The 19,661-nt window shown below is 49.2% G+C and overlaps 1 protein-coding gene across 1 annotated transcript; it reads left to right on the top strand.

The window, feature by feature from the left end:
- Positions 1–1,566: 1,566 nt before the first annotated feature.
- STX17 (syntaxin 17) lies at positions 1,567–14,495 on the top strand. The gene is made up of 8 exons (XM_063299744.1): positions 1,567–1,587; positions 4,926–5,085; positions 6,858–6,923; positions 8,821–9,049; positions 10,747–10,859; positions 11,025–11,075; positions 12,438–12,524; positions 13,220–14,495. The coding sequence occupies exons 2-8, from the start codon at positions 4,963–4,965 to the stop codon at positions 13,460–13,462; spliced, it is 912 nt and encodes a 303-aa protein (XP_063155814.1). The 5' UTR covers positions 1,567–1,587; positions 4,926–4,962; the 3' UTR covers positions 13,463–14,495.
- The last annotated feature ends 5,166 nt before the right edge of the window (positions 14,496–19,661 follow it).

Genomic DNA, 19,661 nt, shown 5'->3' with positions numbered 1-19,661 from the left:
ACAGCAGCATGTATTTCATTTCCCCCCTTGGAAGTCCCCTGTGGATTTGGGGGGTTTGTATCTCTTCATTCCTGTCCAACTTTCTGGGGTTGCCCTCTTTACCCTTCATTTTTGTCTGTCATATTTTTTTCCCTTGCTTTTCACGTGTTTAATTCTAACCACCCAGAGTCACTGGGGCATATAGCTGGAATAAATAACGAACTCTAGTTTAGTTAGTAAATAACTACAGCTTTACATATTAGGACTAAAAACCTCTAGTGAGATAGAGAAAAGCAAAGTGAATGACTCTCTGTATATAGTGATGCATTTTGCTTTTTTATATAATAAATATAAAACACACACACACACACAAACACATTAGTTATACACACACACACACATTATTTACATATATATAAATTATTATCAATTAGTATAGAATGTTTATATATCTATACCTATACCTATTAAAAGCAAAGCATGTGACTCTGCGAGACAGCGGGGAACTTCCACCAATTTCAGCGAAGCAGCAGCTGCCCAGGCGACATGCTGGGCTTGAGGAATCCAAGGCTGGAGTTAAAATCGCTGGAGGAAACATTAACAATCTCAGATATGCAGATGATACCACTTTGATGGCTGAAAGTGAAGAGGAACTGAGGAGCCTTATGATGAAGGTGAAAGAAGAAAGTGCGAAAGCTGGCTTGCAGCTAAACTTCAAAAAAACCAAGATTATGGCAACCAGCATGATCGATAACTGGCAAATAGAGGGAGAAAATGTAGAAGCAGTGAAAGACTTTGTATTTCTAGGTGCGAAGATTACTGCGGATGCTGACTGCAGTCAGGAAATCAGAAGACGCTTAATCCTTGGGAGAAGAGCAATGACCAATCTCGATAAAATAGTTAAGGGCAGAGACATCACACTGACCACAAAGGTCCGCATAGTCAAAGCAATGGTGTTCCCCATAGTAACATATGGCTGCGAGAGCTGGACCATAAGGAAGGCTGAGAGAAGGAAGATGGATGCTTTGGAACTGTGGTGTTGGAGAATTCTGAGAGTGCCTTGGACTGCAAGGAGATCAAACCAGTCCATCCTCCAAGAAATAAAGCCAGACTGCTCACTTGAGGGACTGATATTAAAGGCAAAACTGAAATACTTTGGCCACATAATGAGAAGACAGGACACCCTGGAGAAGATGCTGATGCTAGGGAGAGTGGAGGGCAAAAGGAAGAGGGGCCGACCAAAGGCAAGATGGATGGATGATATTCTAGAGGTGACGGACTCGTCCCTGGGGGAGCTGGGGGTGTTGACGGCCGACAGGAAGCTCTGGCGTGGGCTGGTCCATGAAGTCACGAAGAGTCGGAAGCGACTAAACGAATAAACAACAAGCAGCTGCCCAGGCGAGGGGGCGGGGCAGTCACGAGCACCGGAAATTCCGCCTCCGGCTCGTGGAAGCGACGCTCTTGAGACGTCTATGGTCAGGAGCGTCGCCTCTTCCTGTTTTCTTTGCCTCTTTCTTCCGGGTTCGAGGGAACTGGGGGGCGAAGAGGGGCTTCAGGCGGTGGGTCCGCCGGGGGAAACGACGTGCGAGAGGAGGACGAGGAGGAGAGGTGAGTCTGAAGGAAGGGAAGATTTGGCCTCCCGAGGTGTGGGACTACAACTCCCATCACCCCCAGCCAGGGAGAGGGATGGGGAGGATTTGTAGTCCATCATACGCGAAGGCAGCAGGTGTGCTGCGGAATAGAGAGCCACCTGCCTGATCTTGTCTGGGCTGGAAGTCAAACAGGGTTGGGAGGGGAGACCACCAGGAGATCCCAGGTTGGAGCCTGGAAGACCGAATTACCCCAGGCGAAGGTGAGTCACTTCTGTCTTATGCCAGGCACTTGGCAAGGGGCATTGCAGCCCTCTCTCAGTATATGTTTTTGTTGTCTGGTTTGTGCTATTTTTTGCTTTGTGGTTCTTATTTTATTTATTTATTAAATTTGTGTATACGCCCATCTCACAAGGGTGACTCTGGCCAATCACAACCATTAAAACAACAACAGAAACTGTAAAAAATAAATCAACACAACAGCATGCAACTGCCCTAAAACCACAATTAAAAATTGAATAAGACATAAAACATAATCCCAGTCAGCTGGTGAATGTAAACCATACATCCATTTAATTAATTAATTAAATTTTTATCACTGCCCATCTCCCCACACACAATATGCTGTAGCCTTGCCAAGGTCACCACCACCGCTGGACCCCCAAGCCTGGTGGCACAGCCATGTCTTCAGGCCAGCCTTTTTCAACCTTTGACCCTGGAGGAACCCTTGGAATATTTTTCAGGTGTTGGGGAACCCCTGCACATTCAGGCTCATATTTGAGGCTGGAAGTTACAAAATTATTACATTTGTTTCATGGGTACGCCTGTATATATGCATTAACACTGTTCTTAAAGAATGAAACTTACCTCTTTAAAGTGAAGTTGCCTGAATTTGAAATAGTTTTTAAAATAAATTGTGATCTCCCAGGGAACCCCTAGTGACCTCTCACGGAACCTGAGGGTGCCATGGAACCCTGGTTGAGAACCCTGCTTCAGGCCTATGTCTTCAGGTTGGGGCCAGTCTGAGGTTTGTGGGGGGGATGATGCTCTGCCGGGTGGGTGCCACTGCAGAACAGGCTTTCCTCCTGAGTCTTTGTAGATGGGACCCATAACATCCCCTCCTGCCTGTTCTGATGGGACGGGTAGATGTGATTGGGGAGAGACAGTCCCTCAAATAACCCGGCTCCATGCCATTATTGTTACAGTTCCTCCCCACCCCTGTGTTTTTACTTGTGAACCACCCAGAGTCACTGGGAGTCAGGCAGTGTACGAATTTAATAAGAAAATAAGAAAATGAGCTGGTTCTGAAATCAGGAGATGGCCTTCCAGGGTGGTCTACAAAAAGAAGCTGAAACATGGGGAATGACTTGCTCAGGGTCTGCTCTCAAGCAGTGGCTCATCAGAGAAATCTTGTGAAAGCCGCCGCCGGGTTGTTTGTCTCCTGTCTGAAAGGTATACTGCTTCTGTCCTGGGAGGCTCTTCTGGCTGCATGCTGTTGGACTTCTAACAGCCTTTGGGTACAATCATCCCACCTTCTCCTGCAGGCTGCAATGGAGATCATCAAAACCCTCCTCTTTCTTCAGGGTGTATATCTCTGCATACCTTAAACCACATCTGTGCTTACATAGCGATTTATATATGTTAGTTTATTACTCAAGAATTGCAATCCTGGAGTTATTCTGCATTACGGGGTGTTAGGGTTGGTAACTTTCCTTGGCAGGGCAACATATGGCTGCCATCTGTTCATTCTGCCAGGTGGGAGTCAGCATAAATTCCACCAGCCGCAGATAACAGGGAGGGAGATGTTTTTCCTCCCTTGCTCAGGATGTTAGTTGTGACGACGTCCATGAAACAAAATGCAGGGAAGTTTAGGACTGAAAGAAGATATTTTTTTAAACCCAGCATGTAGTTAAACTGTGGAAGTCGCTGTCAGCTGTTGTTGGGACATGTTGGACATGTTTCAAGAGAAGCAGAGGACCCCGTTAGTCCTTTACCGCTTCTCTGTTGCGAGCGGATGCTGCTTCAAGCCACCTGCTGTTTTCTGTTGTGTAAATCTTATAGGCTTGGCTATATCTCTCATACTGGAAAAAATGGTCAGTAATCTGCTTTTCATCTGTTCTCTTTATTTAAAGTATTTATATGCCACCTTTTGTTTTGAAAGTCCCAGAGGGGCTAAAGTGAAAACCGTAAAATAAAAAAGAATAACAAGCAAGGTGAAGATGGGACAAAAAACCTGACAAAAATTTAAAAGCTTTAAAAGTTAGAGGGAGAATGATCAGAGGAGCTTGTAAAATCAACACACCAGGACAGTGTTTCTCAGCTTGGCAACTTGAAGACGTGTGGACTTCAATTCCCAACATGCCCCAGCCAGCTATGGAATTCTGTGAGTTGAAGTCCACACGTCTTCAAGTTGCCAAGCTGAGAAACACCGCACCAGAATGTCACAGCGGGGAGTACAAGGGAGGTGCTGCCTTTCCTTCTGGCTGTGCGGTGCTTTGAATTTGATCCCAAACAGGTGAGAAAGGAGAAAGGAGTTGCAAACGGGTCCTTTGTGCCCAGACTTGAGCCTTTTTGCAACTGAAACTGGAGCAGGGCTGAGAGGGAAGATCCCAGAGTTGGAGGCGAGCCTGGGAATGGTAGAAATATCCCAGGGGAAGGCCAAGGCAAGCTGCTTCTTGTGGTCAAGGAAAGGACGCATCCATGAAATCTGGCAATGGGTTTGAGCGAGCCCTGGTGAGCCAACAATGCGATGGAGCTGCTAAAAGGACAGAGACTATTTAGGGAGGTGTTAGCAGGAATGTAGAGCCCAGGGCGTGGGAATAATTGTCCCATCCCACTCTGTCTTGGCCAGGTCCCACCTGGAAAACTGTGTCCAGTTCTGGGGTGAGTTGAGAGGAGGCCACCAAGAACACGGCCTGGAAACCAGGCCCTGTGAGGAATGGTGAAGGGACCTGGGCATGTTGGGCAGCAGAAGAGAAGGCTGGGGAGAGAGAGGTGGCAGTCTTCAGGTATCTAAAGGGTTGCCATAGAGAGGAGAGAGCGGGCTTGTTCTGTGCTCATCTGGGAGGGCAAGACCAGAAAGAAGGGGCAGAAATTATGGGGCAGCAGATTCAGGCTAGGTGTTAGGAGGGACTTCCTGAAGGTAAGAACCAGGGGAATAGATCCCTCATAAAGCTGCGTGTTTCCCTTCACTGGAGGGCTGCAGCTGAAGCTGGATAGCGGTCTGTCTAAAATGCTTTAGCAGGTCCTGCACCAAACAGGGGTTGGACTAGATGGTCTCTGAGCTACCTTCCAGTTCTGTGATCCTATGATTTCCTACTGTATTAACGTTTAAATAATCTTTCAAATTGTCTTTAGGTAACCAAAGAGCTACTCTGTACTGGATTAAACAAAGATGCCTAAAGATGAGGAAAAGGTTAATTTGCGTCGCCTTGAGCCTGTGATCCAGAAGTTCATCAAAGTCGCCATTCCCACAGACCTGGAGCGGTTAAGAAAACATCAGATAAATATTGAGAAGGTTAACTCTTCTATTTTTTTTAAATATAACCTTAAGAAGGTCCAGCAGGAGAGGCATGTTGTGGGTCCCGTCAGCCGGGGGATGTTGTTGGGCGGGACCTAGGAAGGAGGCCTTTTCTGCCATGGCCCCAGCCCTCCCTGCAGGACATCACCCCCCCTGAGGTGAAAGTGGCCCCGACCCTGTTGGCCTCCCAGAAGGCCCTTGAAAGATGGCTGTCTGTTGGCTTGGGGGCCTCATGATGGAAGGGAGCCCGCTGGGTGGCTGTTTGACAGTTGACTGAGTGCACTCTCTCTGTTTTCCTGCCATTTTCTTTTTTATTTCCTTTTATCTTGTTTTTATCTTAATTTGAATTGGTTGTTTTAATGGTTTTTATATATTCTTGATTATTACTGTGTACGCTGCCCAGATCCCTATGTGGGACGGGCGACAATACAGATGTGATTAAATAAGTAATTGTATGCCTGTGCTGAAAAATGCCCTGTTGACATCAGCCTGATCTAAGCAAAAAGGCCCTCCAAATTACTGCCTTTGATTTCCTGCTTTCACATGGAGGACTTTTCAAACCATAGACTGTTAAACAAGCCCTAATGGGTTAAGCCATAGACTGTTAAACAAGCTTAGGTGGGTGAGATCTCTCCTCTTGATAAGCCAAAAACAGGCAAATCACGGCTGGCTGGGGAATTCTGGGAGTTGAAGTCCACACATCTTCAAGATGTCGAGGTTGAGAACCCCTGGCCTAAGGCAAGCAACTGACTTTTCTCCTAGAATTTAAGGGATCCAGAGCTGGACTTAGTGGACTAGATATTTGATTTCTGATGGTTTTTAGATGTGTGCTAGCAGGCAGGCTGGCCTGAAAAGATAGTTTGGGTTCTAAATAGCCCTCTGTGGCTGCCTGAGCCCAGGTGGGAGTGGAATGAAGTTTCCCCAAGATGTTATGGGTCCCTTGCGGGAGTGGCGGTAGGTTCTGCATTCTGTATCTCTTCAGGGTTGCTCTCCTCAGCCCAGGGGGTGTTGGGCTTGGCTGTGGGCACTGACCTGTGCCCTGGCTCTCTCTCCCATCACTCCCAGCCTGGGCTGACCCCTCTTCGCTAGATTCAGCAGGCTCCTGCCAGCATCCCTGGCTCAAGCAGTCAATGGGCTTTTTCTGGAAGGCAGGGAGCCACTTTGCTGAGGTGGTGACGCTTTCTTGTGATTACAGCCATCTATTTTATTTCTATTTTACTTTCTATTTTACCTTTATTTCACTGGTTAACTGCTTCTGTCCGGCGATGCTAGGCTGCTACGTGGAAAAGTCTTTTCAGAATTCCCTTGAATTTCCAAAGGAGACAACGGCTTTCTCATTCATTCAGCGTCCTTGCTGCACATGTTGGCCTTCAGGGGAATGCCAGTGCTGGACAAAAGAAAGGTCGCTCTTCAGAGAGGAGAAAGATAAGCCACAGCAGCTTATCACTGAAGATTTCCACTCGGTGCTGCCCGGAGGACCATGGAAAAGGCTTCCCCACGCTGGCCTTTCTACAGCTGTGTAGAACTACAGCCTCACAAATGTGGCTGCGATGTGGCTTACACTCCCATCCTTGTCGGAATTTTCTTTTTATTGTTTACTATTGGTTAGTGTAAACTGCCCCAAGTCATTCTGGAATTGAATTAAATTAAACCTTGCATGGGAAGGGTCAGAAATGAAAGAAAAAAAAGGTGGGGAGGGGTCCTTCTGCCTGTTGCCAGATGCAGTGTTTTTTATGCCTGATGTTCTTTCCTCTCCCTGTTGCTTCTAGTACCAGAGGTGCAGGCTGTGGGACAAACTGCACGAAGAACACATCAACGCAGGCCGAACCGTTCAGGTAAGGAAGTGGCAGCCGTAGGCATCTGCTGGAGAAGAGAGAGTAGTGTCTGCTTGGAAAACGAGCCCTTGACGGAACGTTTCTGGGGAGAGCTGAGCTGTGGTGGAAGTTGCCCCGTTTTATTTTTTATCTGGATTTATTTGTAAGACTTGACGCCTCGTTCCTGAGTCTCTAGGCACAGCATTTCCCACCACGGCAACTTTAAGATGTGTGGACTGGCTGGGGGATTCTGGGAGTTGAAGTCCACACATCTTAAAGTGCTGCGGTTGGGAAATGCTGCTCTAGCTTGTGCTCCCTCCACCTGGGCACGGAAGGGTGCTCCTGAGCCTTTCCCCTACTTCATCTCGATCCAGACCTTGCAGGAGGGAGCTCGGGGTCAGCAACACGCTGCCTGTGTGGCCTGCGGCTGTGCCTCCCTGAGGTGGCATCCAGAGGGCTGAAAGAAGAACGGATTCATTTGAGATTGCCAGCGTTAGAGGAGACACGGTGCGCAACCAGGAGTTTAGTCCCGTGTTTCTCAACCTCGGCAACTTTAAGATGTGTGGACTTCAACTCCCAGAATTCCCCAGCCAGCAAAGTTGCCAAGGTCGAAAAACACCGGTTCACTCAGTAATAGCAAGTTTATTCTTGCTGTGCTTAGTGCCTGGACTATTTTCAGGGTCATGGTGGGCCAGGAACTGTGGCTCTAGAGCTGTTCTGTGGGCCGTGCCTGGTGAAACTCCCTGCCAGCCAAGATGCTTCTGAATCTAGATGCTGTTTTGATGCTGTGGTTGCCCAGATGGCAGAAACCTGAAGGGCTCTGGTTGCTCTTGTGCTCTTAAAGTTACCTGCCGTTAATGCAACGATGTCACTTATTGATTTGTGTTTTGAAAGAGTCATGTTGATTTGGGTCTGTTTTCCACCTTGAGTTCTTTCACCATGATATATATGAGAAATAACATTTTAACCTGAGTAAATCAGGAGAGTGCAGGTTTTTTTCTCTTTAGACTGAGGTTTTCCAGTTGGGGCAACTGTCATTTGTGTGGGCAAACTCCCAGAATTCTCAAGCGATAGCCGGGTTGCCTGTGGAATTCTGGGAGGTGAAGTCTACCTGTGTGGACATGGGTAAGGTGATGTGGGTGTCTTAGGAAGTGCAGTGTATGTAGACACTCTTTATGGTCCCTGAGGGTCTTCCTCTGTCAGTTTGCCTTCCCAGTTAGATGACGGATCAAGATTGATTTTGACACACACTTTGCAGAGCGGCTCACAATCACAATCTGGACTGATTTTTGGAATCCAGAATAAGCTGGGTGGCTGACCCATAGGAAGCTAGCACCATTTTGACTTGGATAGGAAAAGTGTTCAAATCAGTACAAGTAGTCCTCAACTTATGACCATTTAATGATGGTCTGAAGTTACAACGGCCTCAAAATGGGTGCTTTATGGCCTATAAAGCACTTCTGAGCATCTCAAAGTGTCGCACCACTCCCCCACAGCCATGCAATCGCATTTTGGGCTCTTGGCAACCACCTCACATTTACCACTGGTTGCAGTGTCCTGCAGTCACGTGATCACATTTTGTGACTTTTTTGCCATTTTCTGGCAAAAAAACACCCATTGGGGAAGCTGGATTTGCTTAACGACCCGTGATTCACTTGACCACAGTGATTTGCTTAATGACTGCCTTAAAAAATGGTTGTAAAATCGGGTCCAGTCATGTGGTGACTTGACTTACAACTGCAATGACTTACGATGGAAATTCCGGTCCCAGCTGGGATCATGAGTCGAGGACTACCTGTATATGACCCCCCCCCAGACATAGATATAATGAACAGACTCTGTTTCTTTGGCGTCTAGTATGGTTTGCAATTTGTGCGTAACAGAGGTAACACAGATGGGTCTTGTTGAAACATTACAGCAGCTGCGAGCAAATATCCGTGAGATGGAGAACCTTTGTGCCCGCGTCCGAAAGGAAGACATTCTGACTTTGCAGAGAATGATTGATCCTGTGAAAGATGAGGCTTCGTTGGCCATAAAAGAATTTTTACAGCTGCATTCGGAGTCTGCCGAAGTGCTGAAAGGGCAGTTTGGGGAGCGGGAGGCATCACCGCAGGCTCCTGTAACCCGTTCTGCCACTGCAGGGGCAGGTACCGTAGCTTCTTGTTCATAGGTGTCGCTTCACGAAGCGAATTTTTAGCACAATAAAGAAGGCACCCACTTGGTGCCATCCCATCCGCTGGGTCTGAACACTTCCAAACTGGCAGCGTGCCCAGCTTTGGACCTCCCGGTCGTGACGGCCCCGGTATCTCTGGAGATGGCCAGATGTAGGAGGTTGATGGAAGAATTCTGTTGGCATTTCGACACTGGGTGTGAACTGAAGCATGGCATGGAGGGTTCCTTCTCCCATAAGGTGGTCCATATATCCCGCCTGGTTTTCACAGCTAGGAAATTTGAAAATGACATTCCTTATTTATCCACTTGGTGCTTTGTTTTTCCTGTTTTACTTTTCTTTTTGGTGTGCCTTTTATCTTTTATTTTTCTCGAAATGCTCAGTAAAAATATACAGGTAGTTCTCGCTTAATGACCACAATTGGGACTGGAATTTTGGTTGCTAAATGAAGCGGCCATTAAACAAATCCAACCCAATTTTATGACCTTTTTTGCAGTGGTCATTAAGCAAATCACTGTGGGCGTTAAGCAAACCACGTGGTTGTTAAGTGAATCAGGCGGTTCCCCATTGATTTTGATTGCCGGAAGCCAGCTGGGAAGGTCGAAAATGGTGATCACATGACCACAGGACGCTGCGACGATCATAAATGTGAACTGGTTGCCAAGTGCCCAAATCGTGATCGTGTGACCGTGGGGATGCTGTGACGGTTGTAAGTGTGAGGACCGGTCATAAGTCGGTTTTTCCAGCGCCATCATAAGTCTGAACCATCACTAAACAAATGGTTGTCAAGCAAGGGCTACCTGTAACTGCACAGCAAGAGTTGGACGAGAAGCAGAAAGCCTAAGCAGTAGTCTGCCCCTTTCAACCGAAGGGTTTGCAGTTCAAAAGACAAGGGGCAAATCAGTACATAGTAAGCTATTGGGGATCGATGCCCTTTGACCTTTCTGAGCTGGAGGGTTAGGGTCGCATCACGGGCAATGCTTTCTAGTCCAGAGTGAGGGCTTTTGGGGGAGGGAGGAACAGCCAAGCTCAGTCTCCTTGCTGTTTTTCTGTGCAAGTCAGAAATACAGAACTCAGAAAATACAAAGATGATCAATCCCCAATAATGAGGCTTCATTCCTGGTGACTTCATAGAGACCTCTGTACGGTTTTCTTGCAAATATATAGAGGTGGTTTGCCACTGCCACCTTTGAGGATGGTTTTTTTTTTCAATTTCCCAATCTAGCTTTAGAGGTAGGATTTCCTGGTGTTCTCCCATCCAAATATCAACCAAGCCTGACCCTTCTAAGCTTCCATGCTACTGCTGGTTGGGACAACCTCACTGTAACTAAGTCTAAGGCAGTGTTTCTCAACCCTGGCCACTTTAAGATGTGTGGACTTCAACTCCCAGAACTCCCTAGCCAGTGTTGCTGGCTGGGGAATTCTGGGAGTTGAAGTCCACACATCTTAAAGTGGCCAGGGTTGAGCAACACTGGTCTAAGGAATAGCTGCTCTGTCTGACCCAATTGTTTAAGTGCTTCTATCTGCTGTTTTAATGTTTATATTCTTTGCAAAGGTTTTGTCATGGCTGTGACTGTGTCATGGTCCTGGATGTAGAGGTGCCTGTGTATAAGTTTATTTTCTGTTTTGCAGTGTTGGTATGGCACCCAGTGACTATGCCTTGTTTTCCTTCAGAAACATTTTGTAATGCTGAAGATGGAGGAAACTCTCCTGGCCAGGTTTTTTCTCCGTTGCCTGAAATCCCCCAGGATCAAAATGCTGCTGAATCGTGGGAAACACTAGAAGAGGTATTTTGCACTGCTCCTTATTATGTCATTTATTTATTTTATTAAACAAATTTATACAGCTGCCCAACTCGCACACAGTGACTCTGGGTGGCTTATAGAATTTTTATTACGATGATAAGGTAAAAATGTCTATTAGAGCAAGTCATGTTTTGGTGTTTTGTTTAGGATTTGATTGAACTTGGCAATCTCGTGACGGAGTTCTCCCTGCTGGTTAATGTAAGTAGAGCAATGTCTGTCTCCATTTCCTTTGGATTCTAAAGAAAGAGAACCAGGATCTAACTGGTTTTCTACCAGGATCCCCAAAAAGAGCGTTTGTATTCTCTGCCAGGTGAAATGATAATTCAGGGGAAAAATGTAGACATCTGAGTAATATTCGCAGTTTGTATACAGTCATTTGGTAGCATTTTTTACTCCCTCATGTATATTTTAATGCTTCCATTTCTGACCGAAAATGACTCTGGACTGAAAAAGAGGAAACTGACTTTGGGTACAGCAAGCATCCTTGAGCCTCAGTTTCCAAATCGATCGGCTCTTAAAATTAGCAGGCCCCCTTTATCTGTAGCTCAGAATGAATGTGCAGCTGTGGAAATGAACTTTGGAAATACTTTTGAAGATACAACACAGATCCAAAGTATAAAATCGCCCTATCTGCTGGTGCTGGTGCAGTTTTACGAACTCAGATAAAACCCACTGAGAAGTTCTAGCCATTTTAATGAGGCTATTCCTGTACGTAATGAAAATCTCATTCTGATCCCCCTTCCTAGGCAAACAAAAATAAGTTGAGTAATAATGACAAGAGCCTTGTGTGGCGCAGAGTGGTAGGTGGCAGTATTGCAACTGAAACTCTCCCCACGACCCGAGTTCAATCCCAGCGGAAGCCGGATTCTCTCTCGGGTAGCCGGCTCAGGTCGACTCAGCCTCCCGTCCTTCCGAGGTCAGTAAAAGGAGCACCCGGCTTGCTGGGGAAGGCAGCGGCCAACCACCCCACTCCAGTCGGTCAAGAAAACGTCGCGAAAGCGGTGCCCGCCCCAAAGGGTCAGATGTGACTCAGTGCTGGCACAGGGGACCTTTCTCCTTCACCTCATAATAATGACAATATCTAGCTATTACTTAGTTTCACCAAGAACATCCCCTTTTTTAAATCTAAAGGTTTAAATTCATTTTCTTGCAGAATGTTTTTTTCTCCAAATACCAATGTTTGCAGGAGCACCAGAAGGGCAGAATAGACATTTTTGCATAAATAGTGCAACCGCCCAGAGTCCCTCACTGGGAGGAGATGGGTGGGGACAAATTAAATAAATAAATAAAAATAAATACATCTCTTAGAGAGGAGTAGCTCTGCAGATGTGGCTTTGGATCCCCCTGCTGCAACCCAGGGCTTTCCAGATGTGGAGGACTTTGGCTTCCGTCCTCCCCAGCTATGCTGAGGCACCACGTGCCCCACCCTGGGTGAGGGGGCTAGGGGCTGCTTGCGGTCATGTTCCGAGTTGGAAGGGCCACTCCAGAGCACAAGAGGGGCCCTATTGGCATCAGGCTGTTCCCCTGTGGAAACCTCACGTGGGATTGCTTTGCTTCTAGAGTCAGCAGGAGAAGGTGGACCGGATCGAAGATCATGTCTGCACTGCGGTGGCAAATGTGGAAGAGGGGACCAAACACTTATCCAAGGTAGGTCTTTTCTCCTGCAGCTGAATCAGCTGCTCTCTGCTTTCGAGTCAGGAGGACTGAATCACCCCCATGCCACGTTCCGCTTTCCCTGCTAACAGGACATGCGGGACCAGTCAGCCTTGGCACCGTTTGGCCAGGGTGTCCCAAGAGCAGCCCAAGCCCCCGTTCACCCCACGCCTGCTCATGGATTCATACCATGAACCCTTTGTGAGATCCCTTGGCAAGCCAACATACCGTTACTCCCCTCCTGCCACCCAGGAGGGACCCGCAAGAGAGAGACTCCTGTGCAGGATGTTCAAACTAGCCGGCCCTCTTTTCACCTGGGATTCTGGCTTGTGGGGAGCTTTCCCCAGCGAACAGCCTTGCAGTGATGCTTTTGTTCCGCGGTTTCAGAGGAGCACCTTTGTGGTGGCGAGGAGGTCCCCGGCTTTCTTGCCTCTCTACGGCGGTGGCCATTTTAATTGCCCAGGGCTGTTCCGAATCCATCGTGTGGCTGGGCCTGGCTGGAACCGATGAACCACCAGAGACCTGGTTTTTCTTTGTCCATTTGATTACCGTTTTTGGAAGGGATCAGCCGCTGATCTCCTGCTACCTGCTCACGCAGAATCGCTGGCTGGCGGAAGGGTTGCATGTCTGACGATGCTGGGAGGGACCCTGCTCTTAAAATGACCCTCCCCATGCCGCTCTCTTTCTAGGCTGCGACCTACAAACTGGCAGCCCTTCCGGTTGCTGGCGCCCTCCTCGGGGGAATCGTGGGCGGGCCCATCGGGCTCCTGGCTGGCTTCAAGGTGGCTGGGCTGGCGGCCGCTCTGGGAGGCGGTGTGCTGGGCTTCACGGGTGGAAAACTCATCCAGCGGAAGAAGCAGAAGATGATCGAGGGCTGCTCTTCCCCCAGCTGCCCAGATCTGCCCAGGCGGAGCAACGGAGGAGGCAGCTGAGGCGCAGCGGCCCCGCCTGGGCTCTTGGCCGCCTCGGCTGGCAAAACGGCTGCCCTCGCTTTGGCCTGGACTCGTGTCTTGGCACGCCGGGACGTTTTCCCGCCCAGGAGGTGAAAAGGACGAGGTTCACCCTGAAAGTCTTTCTTGACTTGAGCCCAAGGAAGCCGAGAGTGGCAGGCTTTGGTGCGGTCAGCCTGCGGTTAATGCCGGCCGAGAGGGTGTGCGCCAGAGGAATGTCTCAATCCGGTTTTCTTCCTCCTTCAGGGGCTATTGCGGGGTTCACAAAATGCCTTTTTCCTGGTGAAATGGAAGGGATGCCAAGGCAGCACGGCAGGTCTGGGCGCAGCCTCTGTCCTCAAACCCTTTGTCCTCCTCTGGTGCACAAATCCTGTTTTATGTTGCTGGTTTATTTTTGTACTTCTGCCTTCTCTGTGGCTGAATCGGATGAACTTACAGTGCGAGATTTGGGCTCCTTTGGAGACATAACCTGCTTAGGTGATGAGGTGCTGAGAGATCTTGTTTTGGGGGTTAATTTGTAAATTTTCTGGGTTGGAGGGTTTGCTTCTACCTCTCTTTTTAAAGTGTCACATTCAGGAAAGTCACAACAGGCTGTTCGGGTGAAGGTGTCACAGTTCTCTGCCTGTTTTTGGAAGGGTTGCATATCAGATTTAGGGCAGATGTCTAGAGCAGTGCTTCTCAACCTGGCAACTTTCAGACGGGTGGACTCCAACTCCCAGAATTCCCCAGCCAGCTGGCTGGGGAATTCTGGGAGTTGAAGCCCACCCGTCTGCAAGTTGCCGAGCGGGCTGGGGAATTCTGGGAGCTGAAGTCCACACATCTGAAAGTTGCTGAGGTTGGGAAACACTGCTCTAGAATATTAGAAGAGAGTTAACCGGGTCAAAGGTGATTCTTTTGGAAGGGTGTGTATGTGTGTGTGTGAATTAAACAACTGGGTTGTTGTTTTTTTGTTCAAAAGAGCAACACCTGTAAGACAACTCTAGAATTCTTCCTGTCTTCTCTTTGCACAAAGTACGACTGCAGCATCTCGTCAGCATTTTGAGTTGCACCTGGAGTCAGCGCTGAGCTCTAAAGAAAACGATCTGTTTGAAGTATTTCAAAACGTCTCTAGGAATTCTTTCTGGGTTGTGTGTTGTCTGCAGTCTTTTAAGTGGGGCAAAACACTTTTACTGGCTCATTTTTATGAACGCTGGGTGTCTACATACCATCAAGCAGATAAAAAAGTTTTAAGGAGAAGGAAAAAAGAAACAGGTTTTAAGTTTTTGCTTATTTTGCAGTTTGGCAATACCAGGAACATCCTTTCCTTCGTTAAGGTTTGCTGACTGTAAATCAACCTTGCTGGAATCTCGGGAGAGGGAAGCAGAAAGAGCGCAGCGCTGGCCCCCGGACGTGGGGATGAAAGAGACCGAGAGGCAGGCACGCTTGGGGGAAGGGGAATTCTTGTCCCCTGCGTGGCAATTCTAGAGAAAAAAATACAATGGGAAACTGTTGGGGAGGGACCTCTCACCGTGGGAGTAATAAATCCCTTGTTCCCCTTACCTGTTCTCCCTCCTCCGCATCCAGCAGCATGCTGCTTACCTGGGTTCTGGTTTTCCCAAGCCCTGGCATGCTCCAGATGTGCAGAGTTCAACTCCCAGCATTCTCAGCTGTGGCCATGCAGGTAGAAGAATTCTGGGAATTGGTTCACACATCTGGAGCAGTGCCCAGATTGGAGGCGGCTGGCATATGTGATGGCCCACCTTGTGAAAACAGAGCGTGGTGGGGATTGTACTGGCACCCTCGCCCTGTGGATCCTTAGGAGAGTGGTGCTGGAATGGCAAAGAGGTAATTTACTCCAGAGTGGCTGCCTTGAGGCCTTTCTTCAGCTAAACCAGTGTTTCTTCACCTTGACCGCTTTAAGATGTGTGGATTTTGACTCCCAGAATTCCCCAGCATGGCTGGCTGGTCTGGGCACCCAGGCACAGAGAAGCAATGTGGATCACTTTGATTAAGGCTGTACCAACGAACAATAAACGTCCTGCTCTTGTCTGCAGCAGCAGGGTGAAAAAAACGGTTGATGGGCAGTCAGGACGGTACGATTGAAGCTCAGCCTGTTTGGTTTTTTTTAACATGCATTGCAAATGCAGAATTTTGATTGCACGTTGTGGCCCGTCTCTTGACTTTTTTGACCATACCCTGCAGACACCCTTACCTTCAGAGCCTGGGTTCCTCCCCGCTGAATTGTTGAGCGCCTCAGGGGCATTTAAATAAAAGGAACAATTACAAAATGGTCCTGAAAAAAATAAAGTCCAGGCCACCCGGAAGAAAAACAAAGACAACATGCTAGCAGCAGCAGCAGCAGCAGCAACGCCTTCTGCCTGCTAGGAGGCTGAGTGAACTGGTGAGCAAGTGGAGGAAGATGGGAGGATGGGGCTCGTTCCAGAGCCAGGCAGCTCTGCGCAGACCCCGTGCCAAGGCCCTTTCTGTCCTGTTTCTGCACTGCTCTGTAGCCAAAACGTGTGCCTGGTCCACACAAAAGGGGATGGGGCTTCGAATGCCTGGTTGCAGCTGGCGTCTTTGCTCTTTTGGCCACTCCCCATGTCCCAACCCAATCCCGTTTGTTCTGGGGGCTGACTTGCAGAAGATGGAACTCTGTCCCTGCTCCTGCAGGCGGGAAAAGTCCAAGGAGGGTTGTCATTTGATATCCAATTATTGAGAAGGAAAGAAGGATGGACCTGGGCTCCAGGTGACTTCATGGATGCATCCCTGTAGCTTTTTTTGGCAAGAACATCAACGTGGCTTGCTACTGTGGTCTTCTGAGATGCTTAAGCTTGTAAACCTGTGATTTCCTGGTGGTACTTCCATCCCAGGACTAGCACAGCCTGACCCTGCTTAGATTTCTCAGATCTGCCAAGGTCGGTCAGATGCCACCACCACCTCCAGATGCCACTGCTAGGCTTAAAGATAAAAACTGAGGTCATGCGCAGCTCCCGGTGACTACAGGGGTACGTGCGTGTGGCTTCTTGGCAGCAACCTGGAAATAACGCTGCTCTTGCTTTTTGACTTCCCAGTCTAGCCTACAGCTTGGGCTCCCATCCAAAAATTATCCAATCCCAAGCTGGCTTAGCTTTTTTGAGATCAGCCCAAGCTGCCACCTAGCCCCCTGAACTCAGAAGATTGCAGTGGCAAATAGCAGAGTGCTCCCATTTCATGACACCCTGCAACCGACTTCTGCTGCTGGGTCCATCCAGATGGAGCAAGACCTCGAGGCTTTCCAGGATGGGGGCTGGCTCTGCTCAAGTTCAGGGCTGGGATGGCAACTTTTGCAGGGGCCACAAGGGGGCAGCAGGACACAAGAGACAGCCAGAGGGACCCTGGTGCAGCTGAAAGACGGGCGGCTTATAAGGTGCTCCTGCCTTTTGGGGATGGGGCGGGGGGGGGGGTTACCCTCATGTGGGTGGACCATAAACGCAATGGAGGTTAAGTGCCAATGGAAGGCCAAGAGGAGAGGCTTGGGCTCAGAGAGGGCTTAGCTTGCCTGCCACATGCATCGCCCAGGATGCTTGCCTTGTTTGCGCTGTGACGGACAGAAAGCTGCTCTTCCTATGCAGGATCCAAAAAAGTGCCGTCAAACGGCACCTTTGTTCCAGTTCATCCTGAAGTCTCCCAGGAGGATGGGTGGCAGCTTTTGAGGCCAACAGCCACCAAGTCTGAAAGGGTGGTCATTTCGATTTCTGCTCTCTAGGGTCTCCCCATGTTTTGCTCCCTAACTATCAGCTCTGGGTCTGTCTTCCCTGCTCCCCACACCCCACCCAGCACCTCCCATTTTTTGTTGTAGAAGAGGATTGGTTGATCAGAGCAAAGGAAAGGAGGTACAATGAGGTGCTTCTTCTGGACCTTCTTGGGGGAAGGGAAGGAGAAGGGTCTTGGATGTGACCATATCTGGACCTCTTGTCACTAACTGCGCCCAAGTAATGTGTCCTGAGAGCCTGACAAGCAAACCACCGGAGCACAGAAGGCAGCTCTTCCTTGGCCCCAGTTTCAGTTCTTCCAAGACATTTCTTTTGTAGGTGGTCTCAGCTGCAACTTCTGCGTTTCTTCGGCACAAGGCCACATCCCTGGAAACCGATTCATAGGCTAAGGGTGTCTTCGGTGGTGAAGCCCTTCCTTCTGGTCTGCCCCTCAGTCATGGTTTGCTCATGTTTGCCCCAGGTCAGTAAATAAATACGGTTGAATAAAACAAACAAACAAACAGTGCCCTGAGGGAAAGAGAGCGAGCCTGGCCCTTGGGTAATGCTGCCACAGCTTCAGTTCAGCCCTTGCCTGCCCTGTTTTCTGAATGTTGCAAATGGCAACCTGCCCCCTTTGGGCCACTCCCCCACGAGCTGAGACCACCAAGCAGGTCCTTCCTCTCCGGCATCCAATGCCAATGCCCTCCCTGGTCAGGGAAGGGCCAGACACCCACGAGGGCTCCTGCCTTGTCCCTTCCAGCATCAGCAGGACTCAGACGTGGCCACAGAGGGACCTTTCTGTCACTCCTGGGAGGGAGGCTTTCAGCTCCAACATGAGTGGGGGTCTTGGGGGTGGGGGAGAGCCGAAGCTGCTTTCTGCTTTTCTGTGCAAGCATCTGCCTGTTTACTCAGAAGCAAAGCTCAACTCCGCAGGCCCGCAGCTAGGGTCTTTGTCACCCAGGGCAAACATGGGTTCCGTGCCCGGTTTGGCACCCCACCAGCGCAGTGCCCGGGGCACATGCCCTGCTTGCCCCCACTAGTTGCAGCCCTGCAACTCCAGGCAACTTCCATGAAGCTTTCTTGGCCACCACATAGAAGCAGTTTCACTGCCTGCTTTGAGATGCTTTTTTGACTTTCCAATCTAGCCTCCTGCCCCAGGATTCCCTCGTGGTCCCCCCTCCCAAGGAGGAACTGAGTTGGACTCTGCTATGCCGTTGGAGATCAGCCCAGGCCCACTGGCCATCAAGCTGCGCAGCCAGCAGTGGTCCCTAGAGGGCAGCACAGCCCTGCTTTGGGACGGTCCCTTCGGCAGGGAGGATAACTCTCAGCCAGGCTTTGTCATCAGTTTCTGAACTGCTCCTGGGGAAACAGTGGCCGGGCTTCTCTGGGCTTGCAGCTGCGTAAATGGTATGCAAACCATTGCACAGTGCTGGGCATTTGCCTATTGCAGTGGCTGGGTGGGAGAGAGGGCCAAGGCTCTTGGGCTTTTCTGTGGCAGGACATGCCTATGCTCAGGTGGCCTCCAATGGAGCCTTTGGAGCCCTGTGCTGCCTGCAGGCTGGCCGTCCTAGAGGAGGGGTTGAGTTGACTTCCAGGCTCTGAATTTAGCTGTGCAAGCTTCAGAATTCCGACTCCCAGGACTGATGCTGGTCAGCTCTCCGCTGGAGTGCCCCTCCAGTTTGGAAAGTGGACCTGAGTTGGAATAAAATGTGGGTGAGCTGGCAGAGATTCAGGGAGCCCATGGAGCCTCCGCAGATCTGGAAGTCTGCCTGCGCTGTGGGCAAGGGTGCTCTTGAACGCACCAAGATCCAAACTAAGCAAGCTTAGCATTCTTGCGCAAATGCAGACTTTTGCCTTCTTGTAAGGACATCCTTTTTAGTATGCCACCCGACTCTCAGCGACTCCGGGCGGCTCATAACAAACAAAGAAATTACAGTAAAATCAATAAAAGATAAAGATAAAAGATGGCAAATGCGATAAAGTGAGGGGTCCCCCTCTCCCTTCCCGAAGGCCTGGGTGAAGAGCCAGGCCTTCACGGCTCATCTAAACGACCGCAGGAGGGGGCATCCGGATCTCTTCTCCCTGAAGCGTGAATCTAGCAATTCAGCCTCCCACGGCGCCTAACCCGAGCAGAGAAAATAACATTGGAGACTTTTAGAATCAACCTGGCACAGAAGTGGACAAATATTTCAAACCCCAGAAGCTAGAATCAAATTTTGAGGCAGCAGGGAATTCCTTTATCTCCTGTTTCAGCTCTAAGCAGTATTGATTTGTGTTTTATTTCCCTGGAAATAAAATGCAAAGCTCTCTTCAAATCTTAGCAAGGAGAGAAAACCTCCACGCAACATTAGTGTCCGTTAAAGCTGCAATTCATTTCTTTGTTTCGGCTTCCATTTTGCCCGCCGGAATCTTTTCTTTCATTCTTTGCGAGTGGACCGGTTTCTTGGAAGCGATAAAAGGGGCTAAGCATT

Source organism: Candoia aspera, chromosome 3 (genome assembly GCF_035149785.1).
Source record: "Candoia aspera isolate rCanAsp1 chromosome 3, rCanAsp1.hap2, whole genome shotgun sequence".
Lineage (NCBI taxonomy): Eukaryota > Metazoa > Chordata > Lepidosauria > Squamata > Boidae > Candoia > Candoia aspera.
This window is presented reverse-complemented; position numbering and strand designations above follow the sequence as displayed.